The following is a 13,626-nucleotide window of genomic DNA, read 5'->3' as shown; positions in this document are numbered from 1 at the left end:
GGTGGGGGGAGGCAGACCTTCCATCAACAATCCGGTGGGGGGGGGGGGGGTGACTACAAGATCACAAGAGAACTACAAGATCACAAGAGAACTACAAGATCACAGGAGAACTACAAGATCCAGGAGAACTACAAGATCACAGGAGAACTACAAGATCACAGGAGAACTACAAGATCACAAGAGAACTACAAGATCAAGGAGAACTACAAGATCACAGGAGAACTACAAGATCACGCAGGAATAAAGAGAGAAAAACATGCAAACAACATGTTGCTGATTTGTTGTTCACTCTGGGCCTGTTTTGACGTCATGTTGATAAAGTGATGAAAAATACGATCAGGAGTCTGTATGTTGTGTTTTATTTTGAAATTGACCGAACTCGCTGTGAGTTTCTTTGTCTGACTTCCTGTTCGGGTTGTTCTATTCTGTCCATCTTGACGAATGCCTGCAGCGTCCTACGTCGAAAAATAGACTCGCAGAGTGTAGCAGCGCTGCTGACACGCTCCAGAGATTGGACCGCTGCGCTCACTGTGGAAAAAGGAGTATTGACTAATGTGGCAGTGAACGGCGGCATAGTGCACGGTGCTGATGGAGCATGTAGAAATTAGGAGTTAGTGGTGTGTAGAGGAAGAGATCATGGATTCTTAAAACACATTTCACATTCCTGCAGACCGCTTCTGACTCTTCCACTGAACTTCAGGTGATACAACGAGCCGATAAACACACAGTGCTACATTTTCATCAGGACACAGACATTTTGAAGGCTTTAAAAATGCACATACATGGCTCTCTGCTGACAAACAGACTTAACAGATGACCTAACCTCCATGCAGAACTTCACACAGAGTGTCTTTCTTTTTCTTCTTTTTAAGTACTTTCATATGTTGGCATGGACGACGTAGTATGTGTTGAATATGTTTAGAGTGACAATGACCCTGCAGAGAATGTGTTTAGTTATCTGTGTTTTATTTTCATACATTTCAGGTCATCATCAAAAGTGGTACCGGATGTTTTGAGTGCTGAAATGAATCGTCTGAATCTCAAACTGTTACAGATGTTTTCTGCAGCCTACTCACAAAAGTGCAACTTCTCTGTTTGCAAGAAAAGAGTTTAAGAGCGATGTCACTAAGATGTGACCTCTGCAACCTTTTAGAGGTCTGAGAACTGTTTTCAGTTGTTTGCATCGCTAAAAGTTTGCATCTGTACATTAAATACACAGTTTCTTTCACTTTATACATCTGATATTTTTACAATAACAAGTAGCGTCACAGTGAGACAGGGAGGGAGTGGTGTGACAGCACAAAATCTAACTTCTCACCAAAGCAAACAACAACATCACGCCTTTGTTTACACCCAGAGCCTGCAGGCTGCGACATTTAGGGAATGTCCTCATCACTGCTGTTCTGATTTTTAACTGCTGCAACACCAGGAAGCATTCAATGGTCAAGAACAGACCAGAGAGATCACGCTCAACATACGAGGAATAAAAGTTTCAATTGCTGTCATGCAGAAAGACGAGCGCAGAGTGGATATTTTATATGATAATACATTATTATTATTTAAAGGACATTTTTAGCCTGTCTTGTACTTATATGATAACCTGACACTGGAATATTTTTAATCCATTTGATGTGACACTGTTTTTGATCAGAGAGTTGTCATGGCAGACCACACATTGAATAGCAGGAGAGTTGAACACGGGAAAAACACCAGAGGTCTGGAAGAAGAAACTCCAGGGGAAGACCGAGTGAAAAAGTTCCGTTTTGCGTTGACACATACAACCCCTCCTGGAAATATCAGGAGTTTTCTGTGGTCAACCCTGTGATTGACTTTCAACCAATCCAGGGTCCAGTCTCGCCCAATGACAGCTGAGATCGGCCCAAGTCTCCCGCGACCCAAAACGGAAAAAGTGGTATAGATAATAGATGGATGTCAGTGTCATGAACGACAGAGAGAGGAACCTATGAACCGCCCATCTATTATTATTGTTGTTAAAATCGGAGATGCCAAAAGTCATCTGTAAAATCGCCGCCTTTTTGAAGAATGATAAACACACAGTGCTCATTTTCATCAGGACACAGACAGTTTGAAGGCTTTAAAAATGCACATACATGGCTCTCTGCTGACAAACAGAGACTTTGATGACCTAACCTCCATGCAGAACTTCACAGAGTGTCTTTCTTTTTCTTCTTTTTATCTACTTTCATATGTTGGGATGGACAGCATAGTATGTCTCCAAAATGTTTTCAGTGACGATAACCCTGCAGAGAATGTCCCGCTGTCGTTTAAGTAGTGTCTGTTGTATTTCAACCATGTCGTGCACTATTATTTTGTTATTATTGTGTGTTCATGTTTTTATGGTCCTGAGCTGTAAAAAAATAAATGACATGAAAACGAATCACTCTAAAGTTCACATCACGAGAGAGACGAGAAACTTTTTAAAAAGCAGGACTCGTCTTGGAACTACAGAGGATAAGAAACCTGCACAGGCTCAATAAATTACATCGAGATCTGTTCTGCCAAAAGGAAACGAGCGTCTGTACAAATCCGTCTGAGTGTTGTGGATTTAATCTGAAGAGTTACAACAGACAAAGTTTTATAGGCGGCAGGCTTTTAAACGACTTCTGTCAGAGAGCCAAGAGTCAAACTGCAGCTTCTTTTTTGATCCTTAAACTTGTTTATAACTCTTTACCTTTTGTTTGTTTCAAGAGATGATTGGGAAAATGATGATGACGATACAGATGTTTGAAATAATTTATCCACATTGTCGAATTGGATAGCGAAGTTTGGTTCATGACTTCTTTAGGCGCAAGACTCCCGGGATGACTAAAATGTTCGCCCATGTTAGAAAATGAAAACATGCCGAAATTCGTTCAACAGGTGATTTCATCTGTCCAATAAAAAACCTCTTCTCTGAATCAGTAGTTAGGTAAACTAGACGGTACAACAAATTCACATCGGCTACTGATGTCGGTTAATGCCACATTATTTGCAATGGTGCCGATGTCTGTCAACAGACCGATATCGACCGATACTGATGTTGAACTGACACATCTGTGCATCCCTGATTGCAGGACTGTACAGTGAGACATGTTGCACATGCTACAAGAAAATTGGTTTGTGCTATTTCACCTCAAAGCACGCTGCTATGAGAGGCAGGGTGACCGTTTTTTTTGGAGGGAGAGAGAGAGAGAGAGAGAGAGAGAGAGAGAGAGAAGGGGAGAATAAAAGTAAAACAGAGTGCTGTAAGTCGAATCCCCTTATAAATTAGACGAAGCAAAAGCACATTACACATCCTAACTTACCATGAAAAAGCAGTAATAAGGAGGGAAAACTCTTAGAATATGGTCACATAGAGAAAGGTACTAATAAGCGCTTAATAATGATTAATAAGCAGCCAATATGCTAATTAGCATTATAATAATCAACTAGTTAATGGTGAATGTTGTGGCCCTTAATTTGTGTTTGTGATATTTTATGGTCTTTAAATATGAAATGGATTCAGAGGTATAGATCTATTTTTTTCTTGTGATCTTGTTGCTGCTGGTACTTCTTTTTTCTTTTTCTCAACTACTCGAAGACATAAATATTTTCTGTATGTGGAGCTGCTGTTTGTGTCAGACAGAGTTTGAGTTTGTTTGTTATGAATGTAATAAATGTGTATTAATGTCTTCTAGCTGATTAAATATTGTTACTGAAGATATGAAGGGATGGTGACCTTAATGTAAAGTGTTATTGTATCAAACATAGAAACTGTTTGGTGAAAACTTGGTTATTATTTATTAATTTAACCCGCTCTGTGGGGGGGGGGGGCAACACAAACGACCTGCCTGTGGAGAAGAGTAACCTTGTCTATCCTAAATAAATAACAAAGACAGGTTACTGTAAAGTTAACTGGAGTTTAAGTTGTGATTATATTTCTAATAAAACTCACTAAACCAGATAAGATGATTCATTATTAAACTCACTCTTGTTCTAAATGGACAGTTTATATGTCTTATGTATGTTTGTAGCTTCTTAATAAGGTGTAACAAGGCTGTAATTAACTACAAAAGGCAGTTTTTAATAAGTTTAAATGTGTTGTTGTTGTTGTTGTTAGCTTCGTTGTTTACACTTTAGCTCTTTAGCTTTTGTTGCTCTGCCTCGATAACCTTATTACTGATTAGCATTACACATGAGAGCTTAATTTCGCTGAATCTTAATAATAATAAAACACAGACTAAATGTCCACTCGCAAAGGTTACAGGGGGCTTCCCCTCTCCGCTAACATGACCTTTCTTCACTCGTTAATTAACGTCTGTCTAAACTAATCACCGTTTGATAATTAGCTAACGGGCTCACAATAACATTGGGCAGGCTAGCTCCTGTGCTAACTAGCTCCTGAGCTAACTAGCTCCCCAGCGTTAGCCTCTCTCTTGCTAACTAGCGTTAGCACTTTTCCTTTCATCTCCTCCCCCAGTCCAGAAAATGAGGTTATAATCTGTAATTTCTAACAGCACACACACACGAACCGACACTCCGATTTCAATCAAACTGCAATAATGTTTATGAATATAAAAAGAAGCAGCGAAATCTCACCTTAATTAGCGATTAAATAGCCTTGTTGCTGCTGTCAATCCCGGAATAGGTTTATTATTCCCCCGTTTTAATCCATCAGAATCGCTCTCAATTCACATCCACAATGTCGCCGCAGCTTCTGCTAAAACATCATAATCCGGATCATCACACTGTCCACCTCGACGGCACGTTTTGTGGTGTCTTATTTGTGTATTTATTCCAAGTTTATTTCTCTTTTAGTGTCCCCCTTCACAGAGCAGGGTGTCCCTTTCCCCTTTCTTTGTTCTGTAATCCAGTAAAATTGAAACTCATTCGCCTCCTGCTAATCCCAGCCCAACTCAACAACAGCATCTATTGGCTGCGATTTACATACAGGATTAACGGAGGAAAAAAACAGAGCCTCAGGGATCAACATTTACACAGCCGGGGAAATATTCAGAATGTAATTTATTCTTATATTATTATCAGGAGCCTGTTGTCCTCTCTGTCTGCCACTTGAATGCAACTTCACACTTTAGACTGTGAGAAATCCCTCAGACTGCAGGACAGCAGTTTGCAGGAATAGTTACAGATTATTTTCAAGGGTTTATTCAAAGTTGATTTGTTGCTGTTGCTTGGATTTTATTGCTATTACAACTTTGCCATCTTGTACGGAAGAGGATTAGGGCCAGACAGGAGAAATAATTATTGATAGGAGGAGATTTTTTTTTTAAATGTAGAGAAAAAAGTCAAAAGGTCGAGAATAAAGTTGAAATACAACTTCAAGAATAATAATCAATAAAGTCAAAATGTTGCAAAAAAAAAAGTTAAAATACAAATTTGAATTTAAGCAAAAATGATAAGAAGAAAAAAATCGAAATGTTGAGAATAAAGCTAAAAAACTATTTTGAGAATAAAGTCAAAATGTCAAGAAATGAAGCTGAAATGCTGAGCATAAAGTCCAAATACAATTTTATATAAATAAAGTTGAAATATTGAGAAAATGTCAAGAAAAAAGTTTACATTTTTTGCAGTTTTAAGAATAGTCAAAATGTTGACAGTAAAGTTAAAATACTTCTCAGAGAATAAAGTCGAAATATTGAAAAAAAAAATGGTGAAAATAAGGTCAAAATATTTCTTCAAGAATAAGTAAAAAAGTTTTTTAAAAAAGTCAAGTAAAACTATTTTGAGAATAAAAACGAAATGTCCTGAAATATTGAGAAAAAGTCGATTGTGTTAAAAATGTATTCTTTACATTTAAATGTTTTAGATCAAAGAGCTTGATGAAATATTGTCTTCTCTTTTTTTATTTCTCATACTTGACCCTTATCCTCATCCGTACTTCTTGTCATCTCTTAAAAAAGTAAATTTAGGTTAAAGTTCAAATCCTGAGAAAAGGACATTATTTAATAAATGTGTGAGAACTCATTTATAATAATCATTTGACATGTATACTCCTCTATATCAGTGGTCCCTAAAAGGGGGGTTGGGACCCTTCCGAGGGGGTTGAGAGTTGCTTTCCAAAAATAATTAATTAATTAATTAAAATCATTTGAAATTGTATATTTGAACCATTATTGTTAAAAAAAAACACACAAAAAATAATTAAATTTTGAATAAAAACCAAACCATCAAGTGACATGAAAACTTTTCAAACACCTAAAATTTAAATTTGCACATGACGGCAACAGAGCAGGCGTCTGCTGCTCTTTACACATAAACATGAACACACCTGAGTGTCTGTTTATTACGTTTGCTGCGTCCACTCAGCGTTAAAGTCTAAACATTAAAATGACTTGTAATCTTCTTCAAACCTTTCTTACAATAATTGACTAAATTATTTAATTCTATTGTTGTTTTTTAGGCTGTTATCTTTTGTGTTACCATTGTTTCATTGGCCCATTATTGTGTGTGTGTTATATATCTTAACCACCTCCCCTTCAGGGTCAGTTGGGGTCCACAGTCTCTGGGACCCTTATTTTGGAGGGTCACAAGCTATAAGGTTTGGGAACACCTGCTCTATATCTGTGACTAAATGAATCTGTAATCTCTAAAACATCATCAGATATGAAGTCAAACTGTGATTTATAGGAGCCTCTCTGCCTCGCACTTCTTCCTCTGATTCTGTGAATAATTAATCACTTCTTTATCCAAATGTCAGCCGCATAACCGCTCTGGCCCTCTGGCAAAGAAACCGAGGACGTGTGGATCAGACCTGACATTTGCCGATACGTCTGGAGGTTAGAAATGAAGAGATTGTAAATAAACATGTCACGTCTTCATGTTTCATCTGAGCAATCAAAGTGCTTGGAAACATTTTTTTGGGGGGGGAATAAATAAATTACTGTCTCCTCTCCTGGACGTCATCCAGCAAATATTTACCCAAGACGAGGGCAGGATTTACAAGTGTAAGCCCTTACGAGATAGCAGCTCAGGGAATAGAGAAATAGTAAAAAAAAAAAACTCCTCCAACCTTTTTAGTGTGGTGAAATCTAACACCGCTCTTTAAAAAGTGTTCTGATCTCCTGGTGCCTTTGCCCTCAAAAAACAAACACACAGAAGGGACACGAGAATGAAATAAAACACCACCAAGCCCTCGCCAACATTGTTAATATTTAATGACTCAATCTCCGAAACCATTGCAGCAATAATCCAAAGGGTACGACTCCCCTCCAGCTGAAAAAAGGCCATGTACAATATCCAATGTGGGGGAAAGAAAAAAAAAAGAAGAAGAAGCAGGCTTTATCTTAGCTCGAGCCCCTGCACGTTCTGCTCAGGAGACCCCATATTTCCCCCTCCGCTCACCGCTCACCTCCCGGGTGCGATGTCTCCTGTAAAGCAAAAGAATCTGCAAACAGGAAGTCCTCGTTTAGACACATGGAGAAAAAAATATTTGGAAGACTTACAGTATAAATGGGAAAATCCAGATGTTGAGCGTAACATCTTACATCCATAGTTTGGCTGTTTTTTTTTAGCTCCTGTGACAGCCCTTCAGTAGCTCGACAAAAAGGTCAGAGAGGACGTTATCATACAGCATGAAAATGGGCTCAAAGCGGGGCTGCGGTTGTTTGTACCTTATGTGAATTAATGAATTAATACTGGTGCACCAGAGTCTGTCATGTTACACTGTAAATAAAAACAGCTGATGGAGTAAAAGAGGTGTGTCGGTAGAGGGTCAGACGGTTTTAAGAGAGCACAAAAAAAGTCTGGAATGATTCACTATATTCATCCTATAAACATACAGTAACATGACATAGAGCTGATTCAGCAGCCCCCCCCCCTCCCCTCCCTCCCTCCCAGGTTCATTCATAATAATCTCCAGCAGGGAGTCCACTGATGTGCAAAGGCTGAAGACTGACTGTTTTCTTAAGGAGTTTGTTCTGACTGTCACCTTTTCCAACACCTGAAGAGAGGATTTAGAGGATGAAATGTCAAAGCTTGTAACTCTCTGCTAGTGGAGGATTGTGAACAATATGTCAAGCAGTTGTTGGTATATAATTGAGAATTTAACAAGCTCTCAGGCTGGATCGTTGACTACCACATATTTTCCTGGTGCCCTGTGATTGACTGGTGAGCAGTCCAGGGTGTTACCCCGCCTCCAGCCCCATGTGACCCCAAACGGGAAAATTGGTATAAATACTGGATGGTCATTTTACCAGGACCTTGAACCCTGGACTGAGCTAACTGTAAAGGCCCTGACACACCAAGCAGACGGCAAAGAATTAGTGGCCAAAAAAGTTGCACTTGAACACACCGCAAAGACTACAGCCGATGGCCAACCACCACGTACGTTCTGCTCATGCAGTGAGAGGAAATAACTCTCCATGCCAGCAGGGGGCGGTAGGTGGTCCGTTGTTATGATACGAGAAGACCATTTTCACACCGCTGTCGGTCACCACTCGTATTACAGGTCGTCTACTAATGGAGAATAATGTCTGATAAGAAGTAGAAAATGGCGCTGGCGTTGTCAGTTCTTGGTCTTTTAGTGGAAAAAAGAAAAGAAGAGGAGGAGACAAATAAGGAGAAACCGCACTAATGGGTGAAAGCATGGAGACTACAGAGACATGCTCAAGGGGCTTTAGAGAACCTGAGAGGAGAGCTGGAGAGAAATGAAACCTCCCAACAGCCAATCAGAGAGATCCCTCTCACCGACCGCACCGACGACCTCCTTGGTGTGTCAGGGCCTTAAAGGCTTCATCACTAATTCTCTGATCAGGTGTTATTAAAGGTGACCAATGAGACAAACCCCCCGTTAAAAAACTCGTCAGTATCATCCTCAAAGAGTCGCTCAGAGTATCACAGGCCGACACAGCTCATCCATAAAGTATCGTTACAAAAGCTGAGGAGCAAAAAAAAAAAAAAAAGTAATAAATAAAAACAAAGACGAGAAAAGACCCAGTTTCTCCAGCTCGTTGTCCATCGGTCGTGTTTAGTCTTCAGATCCAAATTTCAGAATTGTCTCAAGAGTTCCCAGCAGCTTGGTCTTTCTAACTAGTGTAAAGCATCACAAGTCGCCATTTTGTTTTTCTCTGCAGGAGCTGTACCGATAATAAATCTTCATGTCCATGTCCTTGTTTGTATTTGTATAGTACTTTAAGCGGTCTTCATGATTGGCTAATAGAAAGCGTTCTGCAACAACACATAAATTCACTCAGGATAGAGATGTCGCTGTTTTGGTTTTTTAAATGTAAACGGGAATTTTTTTCTTCAGGTTGTCCGTTTTGCATCAGAATCAGGAGAAACGTCGTGGTGAGAGTCTCTGCGTGTCCCGGTTTATTCTCGTCTCTTCTGCTCATATCAGTGTTGACCCTGAAAAGCAAAAAAAAAAAATCAAAGGATCAGTGATTTAGTTCAGGAGAGCTTCAGTGATATCGAGGTTTATAGATGATAATTTAAAGAAAGAGTACCAACATCTCGAGTGCTGTCCGCCTCCTGATGATGAATCCCATTGGCTGAATTGGCACCGTGCGCCTAAAAAAAAACACAGACTACGGTGAAAACGGTGTGAAAGACGTCCCATCACAGACTACAAACCCAGCTCACCCCGTTTTCTACCATCTGTCCCTGAGAGAAAGTAAAGTCTTTGCAGTTTGTTTTTTTTACCGGGCTTTTCTCCGGATGCTTGCGCATTGCCAGCACCAGCTGGTCGACCTGCTGGTTGTGTTCCAGCGCGTTCCTCAGGGCGTCCTCGGTGTTGAGCAGCCGCTGGCGGAGGCGGCTCACCTCCGAGTCCAGGGCAGAGGGGTCGAGCATGGAGTACCGCCGGTGGTCTGGGGAGGACCGTTCACGACCCTGAAACACACACACACAAGGCGGGAGGATAACGGCTGTTTAATCATTTCATTTTTCATTTTTCATTTTTCATTTTATTTTATTTTTTTATTTTGTTCCCTACATGTCAAAACACACGACAGGAAAAAAAAAGAAAGAACAATTCACACTTTATCCCATGTACGGAAAGGAGCAGGGAGAAGAATAAATCTTGTTTTGCTTGCCCCCTTACTCAAAAAGCAAAACAATAAATGTCTGGATGTTCTGTCCAAATTACAATCAATGAATGAATATCATGCCAACATAAAACAAATCTGACAATTAAGCCTAACTCCTCAGAAATAAGAAGGAAAACACACAAAACACACTAACTGCCAATTTCATACAGTCTGATAACTTCTGTTCTTAAACATTTTCTTAAACTGAAATATCTGAACACAACCCTTCAAATCATTAATTAAAGAATTCCACAATTTAATTCCAATTACAGAAATACACTTCTGTTTTAAAGTTGTCCTTGCAAACTGATGCTTAAAATAAAAATGTATTCTATGCTCTTCATCTTCCGAGCTAAAAACAAACATCTTTTGTAAACTAATCTTGTAAGCAACTCATTTTGTAATCATCCTTCATGCTTCAGTGTGTGTGAGCAAAACATCTGGAATATAAAAGATGATTATTTGAGCACATTTAACATCAGCACTTTTTCTCTCAGGGATCATCAGAGTACATATTAAGCAGCAGCTGCCTTCACAGCAGTGTGCGCTAAGCTAGCAGCACCAGAACACTCCTGTAGGTCAGCGTGGAGAAGCACAGGTTTTTTAAGCGAGCTATGAGATTGGATGTTTTTAAATCATGGTAGTCGTTTTTGAGAAATGCAAGATCCAACATTCTGAGTTTTTAACAAACACTTGAAGTCAGGTTATCTTTGCCTCTGTTGCACTGATTTTGATGGTGAATGTTTTAACTTGTGTCAAGCTGTAGGTCACTTTTTGAATGTTTAATCATCCTCATATATATATCTCTATATATATATCATCCTATCAGGTCTGCATCCTCTGTTGACTCTTTTAAGTCCCATCTCAAGACATATTTTAACATTTTAGCATTTGAGTCCTCTGGTCCTGAATAGACCGTTTCTTTCAGTTTCCTTTGTTGTTTTCTTTATTTAGTTGTTTTCTTTATTTTGTTGTTTTCTTTATTTGTATGTACAGTATATTCTTTCTTTATATATGTATATATGTATATATATTTCTCTTTCCTGTGGCTGTTGTGATCTCATGTTGTTTCTTTAATGTATTGTACAGCACTGTTTAATGTGCATTAAACATAAATGTGACTTGACTTTATAAATAAATGTGACTTATATCACAGGTTTAGGTCATATGTAAAGTTTGAGAAATTCTCTTTCTTGACCACAGTTAAATAAGAAGATCTGTCCTGAAACAAGAAGGCTCTTTAGTTTTGTTATAGGGCTAAACAATGTAGTACCACCAGTAGAGATCACATTCATTTACTCCCAGAAATAATGATGCTCTCAGTCTTCTTTTTCTCTGTTCTCCCCAGTATAGGGAAAACAGATTTATTGCCCAGAGTATTCGGGTAGCTGGTTGCCATGGTTCCAGGATTAAAAAATATAGATAAAAGGATTTCCTCCAAACGTCAATGGAGGAACCAGGCCATGGTCACTGTTGAGCTCTGTTAGCACGTCTCCCAAAATCTCAACCAATTCATGATCAGATAAAATGTCAAACGCTGGGTTTTGTCTGTGACGACTAAGCTTTTATCGCCTGTTTTCCTGGAGTTATATTTCATTCAGATTTTGTTCAATGTGAAGAACGCAGAAGGAAATAGAGGAAATGTGTTTGAAAAAGGGGGATAGTAGCTGGAAGCAGAGTTAGCTCCATCAGTGTTTGTTTTTCTCACCAGGAGCAGCAGTTTGTCACGCAGGGTCTTGATGTCGTCCTGAAGTTTCTGCTCTTTGACCTTCCACTCGGCCTTGTGCACCTCTCGGGTCAGATCTTTCTCCATGTCTCGGGAGTGACGATGTGATTCCAGGAGTAAAACTCGCAGCTCGTTCAGACTCCTACAGACCAAAAAAAAAGAAGAGGAAAAACATAAATAAAGCATGTGCATTTCATAAAACTGAAAAAAGATCGAACCAATTTCCCACGAGAGCTCCTCCTGATCTGTGGGACGGCATTGACTTGCAGTAATATTAGAGAAGTCATGTGTTTATCTGTCGAGCCGTACATCTGCTCGCTCTGAGGTCGTTATTATTTAAACGCTTACCGATCCAGTTTGTTAGGAGAATGTGAGCCAGCGTGGCCCGTGGGGACTGTGGAGGCAGCCCTCGTCTCTGAACACGTCAAGCTGGCTGCTGGATGGATGGATGCTCCTTTGACTGAGCCAAACTCTCCATGCTGAGTTAGTGTAAACTCTTATTCTGGCAGGTTTTAGTGAACTGTACATCCAGCAGCCATTTCCTGTGAACTAGAATCCACAAGTAGCCAAGAGAGGCTAGCTCCTTTAACATCCGGCCTTCATTAAGCTGGAGTTATTTAAAGCATCCTTTAAGAGGGCTCCATTTAAAATGTTATTTTTATATATATATGTAAATGATGTAGTCAGATTTATTTAATGGCTTTATATGCGATTTTTTGATCCAGCAGATGTCGCCCCTTGACCCATTGTAGACAGTCATGACTCAGAGTTATTTTCAGAGGAGATACTTGATTTCTACATTTAAGTGTGAAAAATCACATATGAAGACTTTAAGTTTATTTTTGGGATTTTATGCCTTTACTTTAGAGACAGGACAGTGGATAGAATCAGAAACCGGGTAGAGAGAGAGAGAGAGAGAGAGAGAGAGAGAGAGAGAGAGAGAGAGAGAGAGAGAATAAAGGAGCCACAGGTTAGATTTGAACCCGGGCCGCCCGCTTGGAGGACCACAGCCTCCATACATGGGGGGGGGATGCACACTAACTACTGTACCACCAGCACTCCAGCAGTGAGATATTTTGACTTGAAATGAAACAGATTGACTTTCCAAGATTTGAGTTTTGTACAGTGCGGGAGCATCAGAAGCCCACAGTCTGCGTCATGGTCGGTATCTGAGACTCTAAAGACGGATAGAAATGGGCGACAGAGTTTTTGACATTGATCATCTCGAGGCTCGAGGCGATGTTCTGGTTTGTTTCCCTTACAGCAGGTCACAGCCTGAAGGCGCAGCAGGAGCATAAAGAGAGAGCTAATGTTATCCTCATCCAAAAGCACAAACACTCTATACCTTTACTGAACATAACTGCTGTCGAGATGATGCAGAGATAAAAAACATTATATGGCCTGAGGCCCTTATTTTTAAGTGCCTTTTAGCATTTACTACCGTCATAAGCATCAATAATGGACGAGGTGCAGCATGTAAGATTGCCAAGAGTGTAATTCAATTAGAGCATTAGTGTGTGAGTTCCTCCAGCGCAGTGTTTGTGAGGGTGGGATCCTCCTGTTGCATGAAGCCCTACCTGTGAAGCGTCTCTGTTGCACCCCGGTGGATAAATAATGGCTTTTAAAGATTTTAAAGGAATTGTTTTTGTAAGTCTGTGATTTTTTATCTCTTGAGGTGAAAAAAATGTGAACACACAAAATATGAAGCCTGCAGACGGCAGCACTTTACATACAAGACAGGCAGTTCAAAGCATTCATCCATTTTCTGATCTTAAAATGTAAAACAGTGAACTTCTTGTGATGAAAGATACAACAGAAAACTCAAAGTACTTGGTCTTTTTTCAAATTCTCTGATTTTTTTAAATTTCTCTTATT

At 39.6% G+C, this 13,626-nt stretch overlaps 2 protein-coding genes across 6 annotated transcripts in view; both read right to left on the bottom strand.

Moving 5' to 3' along the window:
* gtf2ird1 (GTF2I repeat domain containing 1) overlaps positions 1–4,936 on the bottom strand; it is a 33,916-nt gene extending 28,980 nt beyond the window's left edge. The window contains exon 1 of one of the 3 annotated variants that reach the window (XM_065963351.1): positions 4,579–4,936. The gene's annotated coding sequence lies outside the window, so the exon portion shown is untranslated. The remainder of the gene's footprint in view (positions 1–4,578) is intronic. The other 2 variants (XM_020655497.3, XM_020655499.3) reach the window with 2 other exon arrangements.
* Positions 4,937–7,136: 2,200 nt separating this feature from the next.
* clip2 (CAP-GLY domain containing linker protein 2) overlaps positions 7,137–13,626 on the bottom strand; it is a 43,325-nt gene continuing 36,835 nt past the window's right edge. For 2 of the 3 annotated variants that reach the window (XM_020655500.3, XM_020655502.3), the window contains 4 exons: positions 11,734–11,893; positions 9,640–9,828; positions 9,444–9,507; positions 7,137–9,345 (listed from right to left, as the gene is read on the bottom strand). In XM_020655500.3, the coding sequence (XP_020511156.2) occupies positions 9,329–9,345; positions 9,444–9,507; positions 9,640–9,828; positions 11,734–11,893 (430 nt within the window). In that variant the 3' untranslated portion in view covers positions 7,137–9,328. The remainder of the gene's footprint in view (positions 9,346–9,443; positions 9,508–9,639; positions 9,829–11,733; positions 11,894–13,626) is intronic. The other variant, XM_020655501.3, reaches the window with a different exon arrangement.

This window comes from Labrus bergylta, chromosome 14 (genome assembly GCF_963930695.1).
Source record: "Labrus bergylta chromosome 14, fLabBer1.1, whole genome shotgun sequence".
Taxonomy (NCBI): domain Eukaryota; kingdom Metazoa; phylum Chordata; class Actinopteri; order Labriformes; family Labridae; genus Labrus; species Labrus bergylta.
Note: the sequence above shows the minus strand (reverse complement) of the source record. Positions and strands in the feature narration are given on the sequence as shown.